The 26,266-nt window shown below is 38.4% G+C and overlaps 1 protein-coding gene across 2 annotated transcripts; it reads right to left on the bottom strand.

Moving 5' to 3' along the window:
* On the bottom strand, positions 1 to 26,266 carry TENT2 (terminal nucleotidyltransferase 2). 2 transcript variants are annotated; one of them, XM_075182367.1, is made up of 14 exons: positions 25,857 to 26,266; positions 24,004 to 24,132; positions 17,302 to 17,554; positions 16,991 to 17,105; positions 16,427 to 16,518; positions 14,462 to 14,528; positions 13,597 to 13,663; positions 11,425 to 11,501; positions 9,033 to 9,158; positions 7,976 to 8,019; positions 6,214 to 6,350; positions 4,094 to 4,185; positions 2,521 to 2,600; positions 1 to 351 (listed from the first exon to the last, which is right to left on the bottom strand). In XM_075182367.1, the coding sequence occupies exons 1-14, from the start codon at positions 26,024 to 26,026 to the stop codon at positions 280 to 282; spliced, it is 1,521 nt and encodes a 506-aa protein (XP_075038468.1). In that variant the 5' UTR covers positions 26,027 to 26,266; the 3' UTR covers positions 1 to 279. The 2 variants fall into 2 exon arrangements, with proteins under 2 accessions (XP_075038468.1, XP_075038459.1); XM_075182358.1 differs by having other exon boundaries at positions 9,033 to 9,161; positions 25,857 to 26,265.

Genomic DNA, 26,266 nt, shown 5'->3' with positions numbered 1-26,266 from the left:
TAATGGAATCACTCTCGCATTTAATCTAAGCTATGCAAACACCCGACATACAAAGGACAGCAAAACGTACAATAAAAAGGAATATACTGTACACAAAAACTTTTACAGTTTTTCTAAAAGTTTTTTTTTTTTTTCTTTTTTTGCACACACACGAGTATGCATATTTATTATATTTAGATTCAATTTGAGGATTAAAAAAAGTAGTTAATAAAGTTTTTGAGGTGTAAGCATATTGCAGATGAACAGTAGGATATCACAGAAAGGTCCAGTTGCAGGTTGCTATCTTTTTTGCACCCCTCGCAAAGGTAGCACACTGTTCAGATCCCTGTTGTCTCTCAATCTGACCCATGCCTAGAGAAAGAGGAAACATTTTTTTGAGAAATTAGCAATAGAACATCTATGAACAATTGAATATACTTTAAACGACAACACTGCCTACAGTTGAAGGAAACAGGCTCGCCTAGGTAGGAGCGGAGATGCTGCACTAGACCTTTGGGCCACACCAAAAGGTAAATTCAATTATATTTTATCATATCTTCAACTCCACACAAAATAACATTTTAAGTTTGCGGTGTTACCTTTAAACAGTTAAAGGTAAATGACAAAAATGCTCCACAAGGGTCAGATAAAAGGGTCATAGCTATATCAGTCATGTAACCCCTTCCTGACCAGACCACTAGATGTTAAACAGAGAATAGTTTTAGCTGTTGTGTGTACACTAGTACATTTGTCATTGTTGTGTTCATGTTGCTTCAGGACAGTTAGGGATTTCTTTTGGTAGCATAGTGAAATTAATCATTTTAAGTGTGTTATACAGGAAAAACCTATCAAAAAATAAAACACTTTCAATAGTTACTATTGCACAATTAGTGCATCCCTAAGTGCCCCACAAATTACATGAGCGTTGTGTAAGGCATGGCAAAGTTATAGGGTCTAGAATACAGTATAGAAGTAGGGAGCAATATAGAATATATAAAATATATAAATTGTGGTCTACAGGAAAGGAGTCTGTCAGCAGCGTCTGCAGTGTTCAGGCTAAGAGTCTGCTGGTTTCCCAGGCATTATCTTGGGGTCACTGGAAGAGTCCAAGGTCCTGTGTATGGTGGTGGTGGTGGGGGAGACGACGCCCCCCATGTCTCCAGCTCCTGTATATGTGATCTTAAGCTGCAGCTTCCTCAGTTAAAAAGCTTGTAGCGATCGCTCAGTTATCCATCAATTCTGTGATGGATTGTAAGTATATATAAGTTGCCCCCCTCCTATTTCTGAGAGAGGAACTTGGTCTGGTCCAAAGATGGCCGCCACCAACGCTCCTTGCCATTATGGCAGCGCTGGTATATTGGGAAACTGTAATTAAGCTGCCTGTCAGCATTGAACAACCGCCGATGCTGTCAGTAAGAGCCGCCAACTCTCACTGTAAGACAGCTTTAGTGAGGATGTATAGAGAGGGAGTGTGCACTCTCTTCTAGTACACGCTACCTGGATTCTTTTAAAAGAAAAAAAATAAAAAAAAATAGCCTTAGTAAAACGAATAAAATGGATAAAATAAAATGAATCTATGCTAGCAAAAAGTAGTAAGCCCAACTCCTTGGGCACTTAATCTAAAACTGATAAGCTATAGTGGTTGCAGAGAGAAGGGTTCTGTCAGCTTGATACATGTAACAAAAGTTAACTAGTTACTTGCCAACTCCACACTCCCCTTATACAACCCATGGTAGAAGTGTCCCCCAGATTGGATGAATAAGAAAATTTACATTTTATTTTATTGTCTCAGGCCTCCTCTATTGTCAGTATTGATAGCTTTAGCATAACAAATTTAGCAGCAGCTGATACGTCATCACGGTTAAATGCAGGTTACACTGTATCTATCAGTGCTGACAGGGAGGGGGAAACGGAGACTGATTTCTGTTCCGTAACTGGGCAATATAAACTACATGCTGCTGTGTAGCAGTTTAATTATCACTTGACAACTACCTCATTTTCTGCATCCATTGCAATTTCAAAAATTATAAAATAATAAAACGATAGATTCACTAGTTAAAGCTGCCACATAGAAGGTTACATTCAGTAGATCTGTCCAATACCTCCAGATGAGTGGCAGATTAGTCTGGTGACTTCCCTATGACACAGAATGGCAGAACCTAAAATGGGCATAAGTGATTTCTTTTTTTTTACCCAAATGTCACATCCTGTCCATTAGACTTCACTTTGATTGGAATGTCAGCCCCATTGGTTGGCACACTATGGTTCTAAGTGCTTCAGATGCCAGACATAGGCCATAAATAGACCATGCAATCATCAGCATACTTACAGTGCACTGGATATTGTACACAGCATCACAGCCAATAAACATTCATCCAGCTTTAAAAAGATAAAGAACTCTCTCTCTCTTAGACTACTGCAGGGACACTTAATAAAAAATAATCTCACTGCTACATTATCCCGAACAGAAAAGTATTACGTATTTACTTTACAATGTGTACCAATTATATTTAGCTGCACAAATTCAACACGTCTTCCTACCTTCATGAATTCCTCTTGAATCATGTCAAATTTATGTTTTTCATGTACAGCTCTAGCGGTGTTTGTTCTGTCGAATGGCTCTGGAAAAGAAAACATATGCCCAATATCAAATGCAGGAGCACATGGTACAAAATGTATTCAGGTCTCTTTATTTCACCTCCAGTCATACAATATTCAATTTCATCTAGTGAAAAACAAACCGTATGCTGTGGCCTTTTCTCTGCTCATTCTGCAAAGCTTATTATAGTTCAGTACAACAGGAAGTTGTAACCGAGGGGGATTGTTACATGTGGATAATATAGATTTATATTTAGATAATAAATTGTTGCAATTTGCTAATCTCATTAATTGGGGTGATTTCAATTCCCCCCGAAGTACCGCCGCATTAAGGATATTGCCGTTATTACGGTAATATTAACTCGGCTTTCTGCTCGAAGCTCAGGGAGCTGCGAGCAAAAAGCTAACGTTAGAACTACCGTAATAACGGTAATTACACGCACTATTACTGCAATAACGGTAAGTTTTAGTGCGGTGGTACTTCGGGGGGGAACTGAATTCCCCCCCTTGGGTAGTGTTATTACGCTATTTGAATACACCAGTATTTTTTTCCCAAATTAATTAGCAAGTAGGTTGTTTATACCAAGAAAGGTTTGGCAAATGTATTCCTTTCATATGTGGTTGGCCGATTTATGATTATGAATATAAAATAATTAAAATACATTTTTTCCTTTGTTGTCAGAAGTTGGAGAATGAAGACAGCCTCTTGACATTATATTTAATTACTAAACATAAGACACAAATAGACAAGTTTCTAATGGCAGACTCGCTGTCATTGGATTTTTATTTACTTTCTTCTTTCAATGCCAACAAAGAAGGATTTAAACTATGGCTTGTCACACACATAGATGTCCAATTACGTAGATCCTACATCAGCTGGCACCCGTTCCATTAGTGTTCGAAGCTGCAGCCTAGATATTGCTATCCCCATGTAGCACAATGGTGCCTCAGTGACACACAGGAAATGCTTCCTATATCATATAGACAATCTATGCCCCAGTGGTAGAGCTTTATGCTTATATGCTCTGACATAGACTAAACTAATATATAACAGACCAAAACCTCCAATACACATTTTGTAACCATACTAACCTTAGAATAAGGAATATAAAATATACATATATACACACACACACACATATATATTTTATTTTGTGGCCTAATTCCACAAAAAAGCAGATGTGGAATCATAAAAGAGTATTTTTTTTAAATGTGCTTCTCATATATATATATATATATATATATATATATATATATATATATATATATATATATATATATATATATATATATATATATATATATATATATATATATATATATATTTTACACAAACACACTAGACTGTGGTTCAAAAGCAAGCCCTCTCTGTCCCCAAAAAAAACTCCCTAACCCAATCTAGAATTCACTAGTGTAGAGTAAAAGGTAAAGTTCTTCCCAATACAAGTGAAAACCGCCGAGGCCTTCCAAGGTGCTACCCCTGGCGGTGAAAGAGTAAATGCATTTGTCCACTCACCTTCCACACAGATATATTTGTTCCTCCATTCAATGCCGTCTGTCCTCTGGATAGCTTTACCTTCTCGGACAGAAATCATCTTATTTTTCCAGCTAATAAAGAGAAGATATTTCTCATAAGTAAATACAAGTCAATATCCCTTCAATGAAATAGCGCACAGGTTACTAGTTTTAGCAATGTTATAGATACTCAATTACGAGTTTAAGCACAGAACAGTAAGCAGCTGATTAAATAATGAACTTATAACATCAATGTAATTGGGGAAAACCCTACACAAAGATGGCGATTCAATCAGCCATGAGGTTCTGTAGTAGCCCCGCGTGTCATGTTTATGCAGAATTACAGTAACACATTTTTGCTCGCACCCCTATTAATATCTTCCTACTGTTCTATTTTTACCCAAGAATTATCCTGCATTTTGCTTTTTAGTCCTAAAGCCATCATTCTGATACCTACATCTTAAAGCTAGTGACTTAATAAATGGATTTCACTGCGTTACAGTCAGTGTGCTTAAAAAGGGGTTTTCCAAAGCTGCCCTGGGGTACATCAACTCTGCTCTCTACATAGGATATACACAGAGGGGATTTCTATTAGAGAGCAACAAAACTAAACAACTCTGTCTGATGGTGTAATGACATGGCTGATGAGCACAGAAAGAAAACCACAATGTAATAAGAGTTGCAGAAGGGTATACAGAAGCCAAAAGAATTAGGATAACTCCATCCTTATAGGAAAAAAAAAAAAAGTGCACTCCACTCTTCTTCCCTTTCGGCCCCTTTGTATCCGGTAATTATGTCCCGCTGTAAACTTCCCAGGAACAGACACAGTGGGAAGGGGACACTGTTACACTACTGGGAACTAGAGTACGTATATAAGAGTTGTATATTTTTTATTTTCAGTCACAGAGCTCCACCAAAAACCAGAGGTTTAGTTTTGGTGTACTGGAAAACACCTTTAAACAGAGAACACCAAAAAAATAAAAAATCATTAATACTCCTGCTTAAATGTGTCTTCAAGGTATAGTTATAGAAGTCTTTTGGGGACTCAAATTGAGCACAAAGGTCTAAACATCTACTGTTATATATTTGAAATGACTGTCCTAATATGTTGTGTGCAGAGCTGCATTATTATTAGTATTATTATTATTCCTGTAGACTTTCAGACTAAGTTAGTGAACAAGATGTATCACCAATAAGAACTGTTGCAGCAATTACACAAATAATTAAATTTACACTTTGTAACATTGTATACATGTGACTACCTTGATTTACAACAGAACAGAACATTTTATACTGCCCCTTAGCATTATCTTCTTCCACCAGACTGTAAGCTCACTCATCACCAGGGCTGCACGTATATTTTTACTTCTGCATTTATTTTCTCTACCAGGGGCGCACCCAGGGGGGGTTTCCTAGTCCCCAGAAACCCCTCTCCTACCTGGGGTGTCCTATGTCTCCCGGGACCAGCCACTTCTGCTTGTAATCGTCTCAGTGAGTCCCCTGCTGTGTGAGCACAGCTCTCTGCCGGCAGATTGGCTCCGCCCCTTCCTCCCACACAGCCAGCATGGGTGTAATGCAGGAGACAGCAGCAGCAGAAGGTAAGAATGTGTGTGTGAGTCTGTGTGTGTCAGTGTATATGTCAGCTTACGTATGTGTGTGTTTACGTATGTGTGTGTTTACGTATGTGTGTGTGTATGTGACAGCTTACATGTTTGTGTGCGCCTGTGCTTGTCTGTGTATGGGACAGTTTACATGTCTGTGTTTGACACGGTGTGCGTTTGTAGCCACACCCCTGGACATACTGGACATGCCCACTTGTATCGTGGCGCAGAAACCCCCCTCCTCGAATCCTGCGTTTGCCCCTGTCTACCTTGTATGTCCCTGATCTATGTATGCCCTATTTCCCCCACTGTCCAGAGCTGTGCCAAATCAATGACTAACAACAACAATAAGCATTGCCGTGATAGACCAGCAGTTACAGGGTAGGCCACAGGTATAATGCCATTGGGTCTTGAAGTTACCTGGAGAGCCACTGGTTACCTAGTTGTAATCTAGACTCAGTACTAAGAAGATCAATGACCACATGAAAATCTAAATCAACATTCGCATTGCACTACTTACTCAAACTGTATAGCAAAGTATTTGAAAAATCCCAAAACGAGGTCACCCAGGGATACGCCATTTTTGGACAGGTACTGAGGAACATGGCGAGGAGCATGATGGACAAGGTGCAACTGCATAGTAGGGCTAAAACATTCCTGCCAGAATAAAAAAAGAAAAACAAGGCTTGTATAATGTTTCATACGACACACGTCTAGTAGTAGTAATGTGCCCGCAGAATTCATAGCACATGCTTTATTTACCAACATAGCGTTTGCTGTTCCAGTATATTATACAGCGCAATATTGTATTACTACTACATAAACACTCTAATGATTACAAAAAGGAATCTCTCATTGTTGTGACAGATATTTAACAAAAAAATCCAATAACTTTTTTGCAAACCAATACCTATTCAATTTACCATAAAAATTGTCTAAAATATGAGTGCAAGAATGTCAAGCTAAATATATTTTATTATAATGTAATATTCAATGCAAAGCAAAAAATCTATTAAACCGGCAATTATTAAATTCTATTGACTTGAAAATGGAGTGAAAACTATGTACACAACTAGGTGCTTTAGAGATAGCTGATCAGCTCTGGCTATTAGCTGTTAACCAGGTGCCATGATAAAATATTCTAAACCCACTTTGCACTAGCAAATGAACAAAAGTGAACTACCAGAGGCTGGGACACTGCATAAGCCCACTTTGGACCTATTGTGATTATTGTCCTGCTGCTTCACCAAGAATCAGATTATATTGGCATCTTTTACCCCAAATACAAAAGACATTCTTTAGTTGCACTGAAAACGATGTGTGTGCTACAGATTCTTGAGGCTGGGTACATGCTACAGAGGTTTCAGCGATTATCGTGACAATCACACAAAAAACGACTGTTCGACCCGATTATACATCAGTGCGTACACTGCAACAATGAACGATTATCGCTCCAAAGCCCTTCGTATCATCTCATTTGATTTTTAACTGAACTAAAAATCTTGTTCAGTGATCGAACAACATCGTTCCAACTCTGCATTGTGTATGCACGCACCATCAGGATCTCCATAGTTTACAGAGTCATGATCTTTTCAGCCGAGGGTAATAACAGATGAGGAGCACAGATCTGAAGGTAAATCATGTACACATGAATCGACATGCTGATCGGGACTTTTGTCAGTCGTTGGTAAAATCGTTATAGATAACACATTGGTCGAAAATTTCTGTAGTGTGCACCGAGCCTAAGCTAGCCTCAGCGTTACTCTCCGTCATAGAAATAGAACTTATCAAAGCAGGAGGGGTATCTTCAGGTTTAGCAGATCATTTCTTGCTGGTTGGTGTGGATTTATCATATATAAAAGAGTCACACAAAAAACACCACAACAACTTCTTCTGTCGTGGCACTATAGTACTATAGAAACCCGAAAACCTTTAGTATAACTTTGGATTTCCACCCACCAATGTGAAGTACCATGCTGTCCAGGCATGATGAAATGTGTTTTTACATAAATGTAAAAATACTGCAATTTTACAGTATACCAGCAATGCAAATGCATTTCCACACATAATTCCAAGGTTAGACACACAAACTACTAGACAGCTGGCAATATATCTATATACTAAAGTGCCTACATTAGAAAGACCACAAAAAAACCCACTTCTCACTATATATCTACTTCAGCAGTGAGCAAATTAATAGAAGTGTTGTACTTAAATCAAAATATAAGTGACACATATGTATCTATCTTCTGGTCCAAAAGGAATGGAAAAGTAATACTCACTGGGTATTTTTTTTGTAGAGATGGAAGAATTGGTTCAGGTAGAGCTAAGAAGAAAAACAATATATAATTTTACTGATAAACTCATAGTTGGAAGCAGCCTCACAATACCATTCTCCCACCATCACTGGACTGGAGCCTTATACATACAAAATGCTGCAGCTGCAACAGCAAAGACAGATCCAAAATAAATTGATGCTTTTAATAGGCACGTACACCTAAACACATACCAATTTACTTGATAAAATGACTAAACTAGAACATTAAACTTTGCCTGAGTTATGCAAAAGGCAAATTTCATGAATGGAAACTTTTGCTGTGTGCTCTCTTTACTAAACAAACCAGTTGCTTGGCCAAGAGTCACATTCAGCAGGCACCAGAATGTATTAACCGGATTACGTTTTTGCTCCCAATTTGGAAAAGACTACTTTACAGAATACCCGTCCACAGTGTGGGCCGGCATTATAGTCATTAGAATAGCTGGTTACTCAGTGATATCCAGGCTGTATTCATATATTCAGCACTCAAAATGGCTGCCTACATTATGTGTATGACAGAAAATCAGTTACCTTTAAATTCCAGCAGTGATATACACACAGATATGACATAAAGGTTACCTCAGGAGAACAATTACAGAACAAAAGAGAATAGAAATACAATAATTTCCACAGGTATTGTACTCTTGGCATTGGTAAAGCAGATGATCCCACACCGCAGCAGCTCACAGTAGGCACTGCAAGGTAGCGGAGACATCTGCAGAGATTTCTTCCCCCTCACTTTAGCCCACACCCTTCTCCTCTCACAAAGCCTTTTGCCTTCTATGTACGGCTAATCATGCACGCAGTGCTTTCCTTCACTAATGATGACTGTACTACTGCAGTCAGTAACAGCTGTGAGTAACAGGCAGGCCCACAGGGGAAACATCTTACACAGCCCCCACAAGACCCAACACTCCTCATTTCCCAGCCCCATCTCTGCAGAGTTTAAGATCCAGTGCTGTGCCCTTGTACTGCTGTATACTGATCTACCAACATGCACCATCAAATCCTTAACAACTTACTTTGTAAATAGTGCAAAACCATTAAAACCAGACTATAGCTGCTCAGGGTTCCACGGCTGGCATCATTTATGCCATGGTGACTGGCCCACCTCTTAACCACCAGCACTATTGGACGAACACGGTTCTCTACTGTGAAAAGACAGAGGGAAGAGAAAAGATTTCTATGTACCACTATACAGTAATGTATACAAGACACTGCAATGGATAAATCTGATTATATGAAAACAAATTGACAAAGGATTCATTCATACAGTATTAGAGTGGTCTTCAAACATATTTGCTATTCCCCAAAAATACCCTTGCTATCTAGTCAAATGCAAGCTATTGCCCTCTGTAGTTTCTGTCTTATTTTATTTCTCCTACTTAACTCCAACAAAAGTATTTTTTAAGTTTTGGGGTACATTATCCTTGAAAGAGCATGTAAGGCCACCATTTGTCATCAGTGTATATCAAAAGATTACAGAGCTGAATAATATTCCTGAAGTTCAGGGGTGGAACAGTGGCCCCGGGCCCCCCTCATATCTGGGCCCTGACGATAGTTACGCCCATGCTGAGGTTTTACACTGTACTAAATATGTCCATCATGCTCTTTCACACTCCTGCTGCAGATTCCTGTGCTAGGGGCAGCTCTGTTTGAACCAGCTTCATGTAAGTGGCATGATAGACTGTGTGTGGATATGTGGTTATTCAGATGTAGGTTGTGGGATCAGTTCTCTGGTGGAGTAGGGTAGCAATTCTCTAGTAAACTTTACTTTTCAATAGAGATGAAATGTAAATTTAGTTAATTGGTAACAGAAATTATAATTTCTCTGAGGTGGGGTATTCAATTGTTGACGGGTTTTTTTTCCTGCCACGTTAAAAAAAAATAAAAAAAAAATCTCCTGCGGGTTTTTGACGGCAATAGCGACCGTTTTGAGTTAGTGCAGCAGGAAAACTCGTGCAATTCAATTGAAAAAGAGGGAACGCTGCCCCCGCGCATTAAAAATTGTTTTTGCAAGATTTTAGGGGAGTGAAGTTGAGTTTTAATGCTGTCATGTATAACACAGAAAAAAAGATTTGCATATATTGCCATACATTAGATTGTATTACACATTGATAATATCTACATTACAGTACTTTCTTTAGCATATTTTTTAATTGAACAATTTTTTACCATACAATCATTTATACTATGTCAAAACACATTACTACAATCATATTTATACCCAAAACATACATAAATATAACTAATTAGTGATTATTTTTTAATTTCATTATTTTTTCACAGGAGAATCAACTTACACAGGTTCGGCATTAGTGATAAACATAAGTTTAACTTTTTTCCACGTTTTTACATGATTTCAAATACTTTTCAGAGATTTTTTTTATTTTTAACACACCCCAAGGAGGTGCGAGATAAAACAGCATATTCTCCTGTTTTACCCGCCGCGTTAAAAACAATTGAATAGCTTTTACTGCTGCTGCCTCTCGCACACCCTATACTTTCAATAGACCTTCTACTGGAGCGCGAGAGGACTGTTTCATGAAAAAATGCAATTGAATTGCGGATAAAGTTAACCCGCTCGAAAAATGATAAAACAGCGTTAAAATGACTTAACGCGGTCAAAAAAAAAAACCTCGCTGACAATTGAATACTCTCCTGAATGTATTCCCACATTACTTTTATAACAATTCAATTTTATTATATTTTTAAATGGGCACACCATGACACGAAAACCAGTCTAACTGTAGATGTGGTTTACTAACGCATCCTGGCTACTAGGAAGACAGAGTGTTATTCAGAAACAGTACAGACTGCAGTGATACGCTGTACCCACAGATACAGGTTTGGGATCTCATGTCTGCAATGATATGTGGCTTACAGAATACTGGGTAAGGTTTTTGTTGGCCAGGATGACTAAGTGAATGCAGTGAGAGATATAAGGGGATAGAGCTTGTAGAGACATAGGGGCCTGCACACAGTGATTCTAAAGAAAGATATTAGAAAGGAAAAAGTTTACATTTTGGAAGCTTACAATGGCGGTCTATAATACATATATATGTGCGTGTGTCTTGTAGTGGCAACTGAGGTAACAGTAGTGATTACAAATACCTACAGCTAAGTAGTCATAACATCTAAACGTACAGCTTATGCATAACATTTTGGGGTTATTTCTGTAAATGACAATGAGTGCACTACTGCATTGGCCTAAATTATACTGCACAACTTTCCCTCTTTTGTATAGTAATTGTTTTCCACTTCGATTTGTATCTGGAAGTCTGCTGAGGTGAGTGCACATCTGTAGACACAAGCAAAAGTGTTCCTGCTTAACCTCAGGTTATTGTAAATGTGAGGTATACCTAACACTTTACATACTTCTATCCACCTTCGAAGAGAGGAAGATGAACTTACGGTGTGCATAGGTTCTGAGAAGGAATGTATTTCTGATTCCCACGACATTGTTTACATTCAAGTCAAACTCCACACCACTAACAAGAGAGAAACAAAGGTACTGTTTGACACTTTTTGATAAATTATACTACACCAATTTCCTAAACATTAAAAGTGATTAAAGGATACCTAAAACCAATTATTTCATTATTTAAAAAAAATAAATCTTTATTTTATCAATCCAACAAGAAACAAGTGCTAGTACATTACATTCTCATAATAAATGCTGTAAAAATATACTTATTGGTGCTTTCTATTATAACGACCAAATGGGGAGGAGGAAAAGGGGGGAGGGGGATCATGTGCACCTGAGGTAGAACAGTATGACCAGTCAAAACTCTAAACCTCCAGAGCTAAAACCAATTATTGAAAGATACTCAAAACATGAAAAGGTTACTATGTGCATCCAATACAAAGCTGGTGTCTCTGGAGGCTCTCACACGCTGCCACAGGAGCCGGCATAGTAACCTGCACAAATTAAACTTGGGTTTGACACATTGCTCCCCTATGACCATAGGTTGGATATACAATCCAAGTCAATATGCAAAGGAGACCGTATGTAAATGTAATCTCAAAATTACAGGTGGCTTATGCATAGATCAGCGTGCTGTAACTGTATGAGAGCCTCCGCGAGCACACAGAGGTACTAGCTTATCACTGGGGCACTAGTGGGGGAGGGGAATACAATGTTTTGGTGGAGAATCCCTTCAATAGGACAGCTTCAATAATACGTTATCTTACAATATTACATTTAGATTTTTCTATTGCCTGCTTCTGCTCACTACTTACTTTAATTCTGATCAGCTTACAGGTCAGTTTTCCCACAAGGAAAGATCCCTACTATTTTGCTTCTAGGCTTGCCACCAATAGCAGGACAAAGGAGGCAGCTCACCTCAGCACACCACTCTATGTAACTTAGTTTACACTGAAAACATACAGCCACCAAAAGAGGGAACAGGAGGCCATTAAATTAAACTGATGGAGACTAACGCAATTTTTTTTTATTGATTTTTTTTTTATAATTTAAAAAAACACTTTATAGTCAAGCTAGCCATACCCATAGATTAATTTTAACTGGTTTATTAGTATATTTTTGTTGTGGTGTTAAAAATATTAACATTTGTAATTACTACAATGTATTGTAAGAACTATTCTGAGAGATCCTGAGCAGCTAACATTATTATTCAGCAACAACTGGAGAGCCACAAGTTCATCTACCCCTACACTGCAAATTACACTTAGGGCTAGATTTACTAAGCTGCAGGTTTGAAAAAGTGGGGATGTTGCCTATAGCAACCAATCAGATTCTAGCTGTCATTTATTTAGTACCTTCTACAAAATGATAGCTAGAATCTGATTGGTTGCTATAGGCAACATGCCCACTTTTTCAAACCCGCAGCTTAGTAAATCTAGCCCTTAGTTTTGTCACACAGGCATATTAGGATGCTGCACTTTTCCAGACAGGAAGCTGAAGCTCCTATAATGATCAACAGCAGTGAATAGAAAATGAGGCTTTACATCACTTCAGCTGCTGAAACATTACATACCCTGATGTGGTGTCCCCAGGAACACTAGCAGTTCTAAAGCTCATGTCATGTAATTGGTAGGCCAGGTTTATCATTCTGCTTTATTTTGGGATCACCTTAGTGCTTTTAATACAACATTTTACCACTCAAGAAAATGCACCTAAACCACTTCTGTGACACTTAAAAAAAGTCTATGTAATGTTTGACAGCGCTTCCACTGCTTATGTAATAGTTCTAATTCTAGTGTCACACAAACATATAAGAATCCTATGTTTTTCCAACGTGGAATAATACAGCATGGATGAAATGGTTGTTATCTGCCATCAAATTTTATTTTAAGTTAATATGATACGGTTTTCTATTGGACATGCAATTTTCGGCTGCATGGAGACGGCTTACAGCTGAAGCACTCAGAAGTGCTCTAATGTGACGGAGAAAGTCATTTCCATGTTACGTTGCATTTCGCTAAACCAGCTTCTGAATGCTGTGTTTCCTTGACGGGAAAAGTGCAGCCATCACTAACTCATTTAGACAATTTTTTGCCAATTACAATGCTATTGCGCCATCACAATGATGTCTAAAACACAGTACATGACACCAACTTTACCTGACTTTGTCCCTGAACTTTACAATTGGCACTTTTGCTCTGATTAGTTGAGGTCTTTCAATGTACGCTGAAAAAAAAAACACAGATCATTACCAAAGTATAATAACGTAGTGTCACTATGGTCTAAGAATATAGGACTAATCTGTAAGTTTAAAATCAATATTATAATCTGTTTACAAAATAGACTGAAGCCATATTGTAGCCTAGCTTAACAATAAAGGTTTTATTTTTTCCCCCAAGATCTACACTACTGGCCCATTATATAGTGCAGTAGCTTATTAAGGGGGGTATTCAATTGTTAGCGATATCCCCGGAAAACGAGCGCTCGAAAAATATTAACGTTAATACGGTAATTACTCGCTGAATTTCATCTCGCAGCTCAGGGAGATGAAATTCAGCGAGTAAACTACCGTATTAACGGTATTTACGCGCATATTACCGTATTAACGGTAATATTTTTCGAGCGCTCGTTTTTCCGGGGATCTAGCCAACAATTGAATACCCCCCTAAATGTTCTTAGTGGAGCAGCAAACCACAAAAAAACAAAACAAAACGCACACGCTATTTTCAACAAAGAGTTATTATTTACTTGTTTTCCATTAATTTTTATTATATCAATATTTTAACACTAAAATACGTATGAATGAGTTAAGGCAGATGCATAGTGATCATATGGATTATTTATATCCATGATAAAATAGTCCCCAGTACACACTGGTACATCAGCCCCTAAAAAGGACACGAAAAATGCCCAGAATCCAATGTGCTATATTCCATATGCCCAATGAAAAAAACCTTGCCAATGTTTCATAAACTATACAATTAAACCTGTACATTTAGGTTTATTTCAATTGTAGTCACTTACAGAGTCTTGTGTAGAAGTGTTTTTGGAGTAAGCTGAGTATGTGGGTTGCTTCTGTTTTCTGATTCATCTGTAAAAAGAAAGACATCGTTGGTTTAAGGTAGAATGAAACTGCACACCATACATCAGTGCTTCAGGTATAAGTGAATTGCCAGTATAAACAGATACAAACGACACCATAATACAAAAAAAAAATTACATACCTATAGGGAGTATATATCTATCTACTATATAAATGCCTAGTGGCGTGTGTGGGGAAAAAAAAACCCAAGCTGCACGCCACCTGCTGGGCAGAGTTATACACTGACCTATATATTTCTTGAAGGAGAAGTGACAGTTGGGAGTGGTTGGTGGTTGCCGGGGGTGACAGTGGGGAGTTTTTAACACCTTAAGTAGCTTGATGAAGGATGAGGTGATGGAGAAAAATGATGAGGTGGTGACATGTGGACAAAACCACGTTAAAAAAGGGCGCTTGCGTCGGGAAGTAACGCTCTTCCCCTGAGGAGGCCTGGGCTAGGCCCAAATGCATGACAAGAACCTTTTTAACACCTTGAGTAGCTTGATTTGACTAGAATGCATGAGTATCATGCACGGGTTAACTTGTCTATATATAAATATTAAAAACAAGGTTAACATGTCAGGTCAGCAGGATGATATAGCATGTGACAATAAATTTCTAATTCTAATTGTGATTATGTGTAAACAACCTTTCCACTAATAATATTGTCTTTTAAACAGGATTTTTTTCAGAGTAGTACCAATAAATATCTATACAAACAGTTTGTTATATGGCTATGAGACATTACTAGATTTGCATCTCATGTATCACGCTGTGGACCTTTTCTAGCGCTTTATAAATAAAAGGTAATAATAATAATTTGTATGAGCCTATCTATTCTGTAGTAATATGTACAGATCAGGATTAAAATTATGTACAACAATTACAACACATGGAGGATCTGATTACAAGAGCTTATACTGTAAGACTGAAATACAAGGAATGGGAAAACAACAGGCTTACAGCATACTGGTTTCCTACATGGTCATTTTAAAGTTGTTGCCTTTTTATTTTATTTTTTTTACAGTATATCTCCTTTGAAAGTGCTGCCAAATTGTAGAGAAACCTGAAATTCTCCATAGACTGCAATAAATAAAATGCTTCTCAAGGACACCTTCAATTGCAAATATATTATGAATCACGTACATACAGAAGCATGTATATGGACGTGTGAAGTTTACAAAACAGGAAGTCTTTTACACCCTTATTATAGTACAAGTAGGCAAAATGCACACGCACAACAAACTATAATGTGCTTATACTGCTAAACTGCTTCAAGAACCAACCACACCCGATGGAAATCTCGGAGAAGTACAACTTCCCCAACTTTTGTTTTTCTACACTTTTAATACAAGACAACTTCCTCCTTGCACAGATTTTGGATATATTTGCAACAAAACATAAAAACCATAATATGCATATACATAAAAAGTTATACTAGGTGCACTAGTATCACTATAGATTAAATATAGCCATGTACCTACAGAGTGCACCATTACAAATGTTTATATTCATGTATATTCATGGTCAAGGCATATATGAAAAAAATAAACAAACTCTACCCAAAACTTAAATACAGCAAAACCCCTATCTCACAGACAACGGTGTGGTCTCATTTCTGGGGCACTCAACCCACTGTCGCATGCGTAACAGACAATCATATATGGGATGAAAACAAAGCAAGGTCAGGTAATCAGCTAATTGTATACGTTTACTAATATGGCACCACACAAACATATGACAAAAGTAGAAGCAAAAACAAGTATAGACTTGCGAATACAATAGTAAAGTGGACACCTCCCTAAAGAGCTAGCAGCCTAGTTCAGTTGTTGGAAACATAAGGGACTGGTAAATGAGTGTGGACATAATGACATTTTGTACATGGAATTACGTGTCTTTTTTAGACTCACCGGCTCATCTTTTAAAACCAAACACAAATCTGCATCACTGCTTCTTGTGCCAAACCCATTGAGTGAAGAGCCAACCAGATACAGTCTGCTCTCTAGAAAAAGTAGAATAGATAAGTAAATGCATAAACAAACGAACAAGAGGCAAATAACTTATGTCTTTAACCAAACTATTTTAATAGCTTATAATAACAATTATAAGCTCACTAAATAGTTATTTGGGGGTCCAAGATACTCTCTGGCTTCTTAAAAAGAAAGAACTACACTTATTCAGCCACTGTGTGACATTAACTACTTGCCTTGAGTGCTATTTTTCTCCCTGCGATCACTCTCCCCTCACAAACTCAGCTTAATGAGCTTCTTAATAAACGTAATAATGATTGACACTACTAGTGCTGCAGTACTGCTTAGGGGGACAACCCAACACTTAACATTAAATCCATCACAGAAGCCTCTTCTCAGAGAAGCTTTATCAAGAGTCATTGTGATCTTCTATTGAAAAAACAGAAAATAGGTCTTTAGTCTTAACAACATATTTCCAGGAAAAGTCTCCAGTCCAGTACATACGGGGAAAGATTTGCTGGATCTCCCTCTGGAGTTCAGCCCGACAGACATCTTTCTTCTTCAAGTCACTGACTTGCTGTTGACAAGCTTGAAACAACTCCAGAATCTGCTGACTCAGCTGAAACACAAATCAGAAACCTCAGTCTATGTATCCATATTAGGTAGCCTCACGATGAAGATTGATGTCTCCGTACAAAGCTGCTCACTGCAGGTAAAGCCATGAGTGTATTTGGCATAAACAAAGACAACATAAAAATAAACTAATAAATAAGTAAATAATCTGTAACAAGTGTCTGCTTTTTTTTTTGTAATACCTTGTCTTTCGCAACAGGCAAAGTGGTTTCTATGTGGTCAAATAGCCAGGAATCTGATGAAGATGAAACTTGACCATTTACTTCAGGGGTTGGAGGTGCTTGCCGCAACGGCAGACCTATAGATCCTGGAAAGGAGTAGCGAAGGTGGTCTTTTAAAGGCACTGCTTGGTGAAGGATAGAAGAAGGCTGTTGAGGAGAATGAAACCTTTGCCTTTTTACATCGTACTGATTATTTCCCTCATCACTTCTTCTCCTAAAAGATATACAAAACAGACAAACAATATGTATCTTTGCATTGTGTCACACAAGAACCACCACCAGACAACTGTACACAGAAGAATCAAACGGTGAGTTATAACACAAATGATGTGTATCAAAGACAGAGTGAATGACACTATCTATATAAAATGTAAATTTTATATTCTCAAAAATTGACGCACTGGCATGATTGCTAAACATTGCATTTAAAAGCCTGCAAAAAGAAATTGTACTCAATGAAAAGTGCAAAATATATTACAGTGAGAAATATTTGAACTGTTTGAAAAGCTTACCGTAACAGGGATTCAATATGTAGAATCTGTCTAAGTAAAAATGGTAATCTGGGCAAAAAAGAACCCAAATTCACTTTACACATCTATACATTGAAAATTTGAGCAGATTGCTTACAACGACATGTTTATAACAATACTAACTTTATTATCATAAATAACGGATGGTGTTATTTAAAACAGGTTTAGGTCTTGAATATAAACTGTTGAAAATAGAAAAAAAAAACAAACAAACTTGTATGTACAACTGAATTAACAATATGTGTTACCAGAACTGTCCTGACATCATATAAAATATCATTATGCAAAGGGATTCCCTGCCCTTCCAAGTTGCAATTGCAGCTGAGCCTTGGAGCAGATAATGATACAATCTATATTCTAAACATAGAAGTCTAAGGGCCTCTAGAGAACAAGCCCTATAGACATAAGGAACAACCAAGAAGCTACAGAGCTACTAACTCAACAAAAGAGGACATGAAAAATGATATTGGAAATAGAGTTCATCTGACTAGCAACATTAAGCTTCAATGTGAGGAAGGTGAGAACTTAAGTCACCTTTCCAGGACAGGTTTAGGAAAGAGTAGAGATTATATTATATATTTAGTTATATTTTGATTAATCAAGCATGAATTTTGGTGTTGCAAATTAGTTCTGCACTACCTCACTTTACCTGTACTTAAGAGTTTTTTTATATTGCCATAAAAGTACCTAGTTTTTGCTGGCAAAAAGACATTATTGCATCAATATCTATTAAAACAAAAACTTTGGCAAACAAAAAAATCCATAGAAAGAATGGACTTTCAAAGACTTCAAACAGTATGCTTGCTGTATTTATCATTCCTTTAGATCTATTGCTTTGGCTCAGACCTGCCCAACAATGCTGACCATCTAATGTGCATGCTCCAGCCATAGGGGGGAAAAAAAGAGGACTGTTCAAAACCATATATTTATACATATATACACACATACATAAAAAACAGGCAAGTGAACAAGAAATGGCATGGTTTGAAATCTCTGTTTTACATATCAGGACATAAGCAATCACCTACTCCTCACCAAATCCTAAAATTCGGTAGATATATTTGCATATGACAAATAACCACTACTTATTCAACCAAAATTAAGCTAACAAGTCTAAAGGTTATTCAGTGTAAAGGTACAATTCATGTAATTGATATGTAAAGGTAGTGAGAGGAGCATACCAAGTGTATAGTGGGTGTAATATTGTAAGATCATATGTGATGACTAGAGATAATGAAAGTGCTTTTGAAGCACTAAGGTACTATTGTATACATTGATAGGTCAGTTATCCTATTAGGCTGTAGTGGGCTCCCTCTACCTTTCCCTTTGTGTCTTCTAAGGGTCATAACTGAAACACAATAGAGATTCAGGCAAGTTTATTTACGTAAAAATAGCAGTTACATGATCCACGCTTTTTCGTTCTGGAACAAAAAAGAACCATTTATTTATCTTTCCTGGTAAAAGGCTTGTTTGTTGATACAGCTTCAGAGTCCTGTCGTTCCCCTAATAACCAGTCTCTGAGTTTACCACTTACATGGAGGATTTCAGCTCACAAGGATACGGGCATAGAGCTCAACTCAAATATCGCATGATGTGCCACAATCCAAAAACATACTAGTAGATTAATTGGCTGCTATCAAACTGACCCTAGTCTTTTTGTGTGTGTGTCACGGAATTTAGACAGTAAGCTCCAATGGGACAGGGACTGATGTGAGTGAGTTCTCTGTACAGCGCTGCGGAATCAGTGGCGATATATAAACAAATTATGATGTTCACTGCTCATCTTCCAAGGCCTGCCCTTACTACACAGCATTACCAATTTATTTCATAGGAATAATCAATAAATACTACTTTTAGATACCCCTTGCCTGACTCTATATTTTTTAAAGGTAAGAGCACATATAGGAAAAGTGTAGGGAGTCCACTACAGTTTCTGGGAACCAGACCCATTAATATATTTGAGGAGAACTTCTCTCCATTGATTTAAAACAGCCCAACTTGATCTTATAGTAATACAACACCCTGAATACACATGTTGTGCTCCTCATTTCTTTACAGCAATTTCCTCCCATGGAGATCTCACAAGAAGGTGAGCAACCACACCCTTGAAGAATTCCCAGATTTAGAACATTCAACTATAATGTTTACGTCACTGCACATTAGGCAATACATTTTCTATAAAAGGTAAATGAGAGCAATGTGCTGCTAGTCAAGTGCACTTTATCGCATGAGGAAGTGCTACCACCTCTATATAAAAGCAGACACTTTGGTCTGGAACATTCACGTTTGCAGAGCAAAAATAAAGCCATCGACAATGGACAAAGAAGTTGTTGTTTTTTAATAAACAGTCTGGAAAGTGTTTCCAACAACTTAAAGTTCATCATACTACACTGAGAAAGATTTACAAATGGAGAACATTAAATATATTTGTCAATTGTTCCAGGAGTGGATGTCCCAAAACATTTGTCTAAAGAGAAGGGGTATAATGCTCAGAGAAGCTGCAATTAATGCAAAAAGCTACATCTAGGGATTTACAGATACAGCTCCTTTCCCATCAAAAAACAAAACAAAAATATTACTGTAAGGCTTAGGTTTGCAAGGTTGCATCCAAATGAAACACTGAGACTTCTGGAACAATGTCTTCTGGACAGATCAGAGCAAAGTGGAGTTGTTTGGTCTTAATGTACAATACAGTAATACAGACTTCAAACATTGCGTGTGCCTAAATTCTATTTCCTGTAGTGTGTCAGATTAAGGGAATATAGCATAACACAACACGGCTGTCATGGTTGCATTGTATTACATGAGCAGTTTAGATACATTCAATTGATGAATGTGGTCTGCAATAAAGACTGTATAGATTTAAGCCATGTTTACAGGTGTTATCAGCATGTTCCAATGTTAAAATATTCAGGACTGTCAGGATCTCAAATTACCAGAAAGAAACACATTACACACTTTCAGACTGACTGCAGATTTGCATTAGGCAAGACTTTTTTCTTAAGCTATTTTGAGTCCACAATCAGGCATAATAGTTCCATGGAGACTCGGCTCTGTATCGTGCATGCACACTCCAAGGACACCAATCATCCAGTGGTTACAGAGAAGACCCTTTGTGTATATCCAGGTGTTGAGATGAAAAATACTCTTATCTGCAGATTGTAAACGGCCAGATACATTCACGGCTATGGCAAAAGCATCCTAAGTGGCACCAACACAAACAATAAAAAAGATCTAGTATAGAGAGGCTAAATAAACCAGACTTTGATTTCTTTCCATTACAGCATATATCCACAATAGCACAATTAAAATAAACAAAGCACAGCAACATGTACAAAGTGTTATCATTGAAGCACACAAACAAAAAAATAGTTACAACAAATTCTAAAACATAAATATAGTCCCTACTAGATCACCACACGCACACCATGTACAAAACACAAATAAGAGCATACATGCAGAGAACTTCATGCAAATTTTAAAAGTCTTGATTAGCATGGTGAATATAAATACCACCTGATGAGAAAAAGTGCAAATCCCAAATACAGATTATATTAATGCACTTAGTCAATTAAAACAAACAAGGATGCATTGGTGGTCACGCGAGAGGTAAAGTAAATTGTAAAAAGCACCTAGTTAGAAAGTCAGCAGGGAGAAACAAACTTGGACATACGGAGAAACACAAAGGACATTTTCACTCCAAGTTGTTGGCTAGGTAATTATGCCTGTCTTTCCTCTCCACATGAAGCTAGTGTATAAGCTGATAGTGCTAGAAGAGTATAGAAGAGCTCAACTTCCAAGAGTGTGACATCACACACAGATTTTATCTGAAAGCTCCAAACAACACTGGGATCAGTGCACCGTAACTGGAGACAATACACCTTATAATCATCTCAATAAGTATGTGCAAATTTTTATATATTGGCTGACATTTTCTTAATGTGCTAATCAAGACTTTTAATACATTGATGTTAATATATGCATTATTAAATGTGTGTTCTTGATATGAGGTTATGTTTGCTTTGATCTATCAAATACTTTAGCCTGATCTGCTCTTATGTATAAGTGTTACTTAGTACTATTTGATTGAGCACTGTGGTTTTACTAGCAAAGGTGTCCCAGACTTGTCCGTGACATAACAGTTTGGTGGTCTGGGATGTGTTTAGATGTGCACACGAGGGCGAGAGCGAGGCAGCATCAAACGCAGTGGACGTTACATGGCACAATGCAGCTGGTGACATGGGCTTAGAATATGGGCAGTGACAAAGCATGGCAGTGGTAGGGGTGCTGTGTAGTACTAGAGGCAGTATTAACAATCAATAAAATAGCAATACATTAGAGTACTAACCCTACAAATTGAACATTTAAACAGATATATGTAAAGCATGTCAGAAAAACTTAAACTGAATTTAGATCTTCAGTGGTTTCCATTAACTGTACAACCTCACATGTATTTTGAAAAGATTCCTATGTTCATGCCTGAACATATGTGCCCCAATGCCTTTGTTTGATCAAAGTGTGTAGCATTGATCAACCATGTAAATAACAATGTATATAGGCTCAAAATACAATGAGAAAAAATATTAAAAAGTAATGAGTTTAGCAAATGCATCATAAAAGCAAATTGAGGGGATCCTCGTACAAACATTTTCTACTTATTAAAGTGTTGCTGGCTGATTCTAAAGTGAGCTCATCTCAAGTGTGATTCTGTGAGAAGATTTGGAAAACAAGCACTCCAGTAGAGGGGGGGGGGGGGGGATTTAGGGGTTCAATTGCTGGCACAATGAGCAGAGATTCTATGGACACCCAGGAGACACATCACGCTGCACTGAATCTCCCCCTTTGGAGGCAAATTTGAGAAACCCCAATCAAAATGCCCATTAACTCACAGCAACCAATCAGCTTTGATCGATTTAGTGCAAGATAGAAAATGAAAGCAAATGTTTTATTGGTTAACTGAACAATTGCACTTTAAAGAAATAACCCTCAGAGTTGTCATGGAATTCCCTACAATGTCTCATGACAATATATACTGCTCTGTGATACCACAGGAGATGGAGAAAGCTCAAGCTTCCACTTAGTTTTTGAACCTGGCTCATAACACTTTAGCATAATAAAAGTAAACAGATGTACAATTAAGAAATATAGCAAACCATGTTCACAATAGTTCTTGAATTAAAAAATAATTACAATTCACAAAAACAACCATATAAAAACTAGTGTGGAAATGGGGCCTATCATTTAAAATAAGCAATTCTCCTTGTTGAGCAGAAATATCTATGAATTTAAGAGAGAATACTCACAGATTAAACAATTGCCATGAAGATGCATCCTAAGGCTGGGTCACCTCTAAATCCAGCAGTCTAAACCAACTCCTAACAAGTGCAACAAGTAACTATTTGGTTCTTGAACTACTCATTTGCTGTGAAAATTGATGGGGACATAACAGGAGCCAATCATAGCCAATAGGCTGCCTGCAAGTAATCAGACCATAAGAAAAGCCCTCTAATGAGGACCACACACATGCAGATCTAAATGCTCAGTTTGACTGCTGAGTGATTGAGTCTGTAAGCAATTTGGCCACACACACACTGCACAGATCTGGTTGTACAGACATAGGCACAAAAGGATTACAGCATAGTAAGAGGCTCACTTGCCAGGATGTCCAATGACCTAACAGACACACTTGACCAGTATCCCTGCTAGATCTACTGTTCTGTATTCCTTTTCCCCACGTTTTCTACAATTGCAAGGACCGTCACACACAGTATGACAGGCCAATTTGGATAATAAGATCAAACAGTCAGAAATCTTGAATTTCATACGGCTTCAACCTACACCAGCTAGAAAATTGACCACTGATCATAGCAAAAAATCAGAACCGCGCAATTCTGCTACTTGGGTGTAAGTCGTGTATTACAATATACATTTTAGTTCTGATAGAGAACTTTTTCTAAATATTCATTTTTGCTATACATGTATGCAAAATCATATTAAACTCAGTAGAAAAGTTGCACTGCAAAAGGTACTTCCAGACAGATGTTTTAGGAAGGCTTCCAAACACAAACATCACTGCACATGACAGCAATACAGCGTGAATCAAAATAAAGAAAGAAAAATTGACAGTACTCACTTCCTATTCTGGAATGGAGAAGATGAAGAGCCTGGATCGACTAACGGGGTGCGATTCTCATACGACCACGGCTGTGAGGACACTGGGGGAATTGTCAGACCATTCCCACTCATCAGCATTCTAGAGAGACTAAAATATTGCGCTAAACATTTGTAAAATGAAAACACCATGTGCATAAGTGTGATAAAGCAGCATGAACACACCATGACCTTACTAAATAATGTAATAAATTAGCTAAATGTTCCATTGATCAGAATGTGAAAATATGGCTCTCTGTTAAATGAATACATCAAACCCTTTTTCACACCATGATAAGACTTGAGTACCAAATTATTTTTTATAACCTAGGAGATCAGTAGTCAATGAGTAAAATACCCCGAATATACAATTAAAGTATAATGCAGTGGATCCCAAACTTTCTCAGTTCAAGGCACCCTTAGGGTCTCCATAATTTTTTCAAGGCAACACTAAGATAAAATAATTACCAAGTAGTCCCCGCATTGCTTACCATCGGCCCTGGCGGCGGCTCCCCAGTGAAGTCGCCACGGCACCCCAGGGAACCGCAGCACCCAGTTTGGGAACCACTGGTATAATGCATACATGGGACTCCTTTCAGGGCAATATTGGAAGATACTGCAGACTTGCATAGGTTATACAGAACTGCTCCAATATATTGTTTTTTAAAATGATTAAAGATATTGTGCAAATTACAACTGTACTTGTAGTCCATTACATGATTATAGGACCATCCTTTGTTTATAGTACTCTACACTGTCTTAGCATAGATGTATTATACCAGATATAACAGTAGCTTAACTATCTGACAACAATGGAATTTGTACAATTTAACATAATTTCAATATTAACACCACAAGATAGTAACAATTTTGGTTGTTTCAATCACTGTAATGATCCATATTTACACACAGTATGCCCATTAGCAAAACACTCAGGCTGTCTCATATGATTGAAATCCAAACTCTTTTCCTCCCTGGTTTCTGGATTTATTCCTGCCAGCCACCTCTGTTTAGATTGCATCCTTTAGCCACCTGAAAGAGACCCCACCTATTGTACCAATTCTCCTCAGTAAATACCCCACTTATCCTAGGCACCAGATGTATATCAAACCTCTCCTTGGCACCTGGGTGTATATTCCCTACCTCCTGGGTAAATACCTCACTACCCAATAGTACCTGGGTGTATACTCCCATAACTTGGGTAAATGACCCCCTGGGTGTATACCCCCCATATCCTGGGTAAATACCCCACCTCTCCCTGAGTGTATACCCCCCTATCCTGGGTAAATACCCCACCTCTCCCTGAGTGTATACCCCCCACTATCCTGGGTAAATACCCCACCTCTCCCTGAGTGTATACCCCCCACTATCCTGGGTAAATACCCCACCTCTCCCTGAGTGTATACCCCCACTATCCTGGGTAAATACCCCACCTCTCCCTGAGTGTATACCCCCCACTATCCTGGGTAAATACCCCACCTCTCCCTGAGTGTATACCCCCCCACTATCCTGGGTAAATACCCCACCTCTCCCTGAGTGTATACCCCCCACTATCCTGGGTAAATACCCCACCTCTCCCTGAGTGTATACCCCCCCTATCCTGGGTAAATACCCCACCTCTCCCTGAGTGTATACCCCCCCTATCCTGGGTAAATACTCCACCTCTCCCTGAGTGTATACCCCCATATCCTGGGTAAATACCCCACCTCTCCCTGAGTGTATACCCCCCCTATCCTGGGTGTATACCCCACCTCTCCCTGGGTGTATACCTCCATATCCTGGGTAAATACCCAACCTTTCCCTGGCACCTGGAGTAAACACAACGTCCTCACTCACTTTGCATTGTTCTGCAGGTTGATGTGGGCTTGCAGCAGCTGTCCGGAGTTGAGCAGTTCTGGAGGAAGGACTAGCGGCACTTTCCTTACCAGCTCCCCGGTGTGGTGTTGGGGACGCGGGCGGTGTTGGGGTAGAGGACTGTGGCCCACACTGGGGGTGTTAGGGAACATGCTCCTCCGGGCTAGGGCCGCACATTAGCCTGGGGGTGCCAGGCCGCGACCGGCCACTTGCGTGACTGCTAGCCCCACGCTGGACGTTAGGTAGACGGGAGAACGGGGACACACCGGGGCGGGAGGGAATGGCGGCCGCCAGTTAGGGCAGGGAGGAGCCGGTAACGTTAGATGATTCAGGGTTTAGTCAGGGAGGAACAACGTTGTACGGTAATCACGTGAGTATAACCAGCCAATCAA

Source organism: Mixophyes fleayi, chromosome 1, assembly GCF_038048845.1.
Source record: "Mixophyes fleayi isolate aMixFle1 chromosome 1, aMixFle1.hap1, whole genome shotgun sequence".
NCBI lineage: Eukaryota > Metazoa > Chordata > Amphibia > Anura > Limnodynastidae > Mixophyes > Mixophyes fleayi.
Note: the sequence above shows the minus strand (reverse complement) of the source record. Positions and strands in the feature narration are given on the sequence as shown.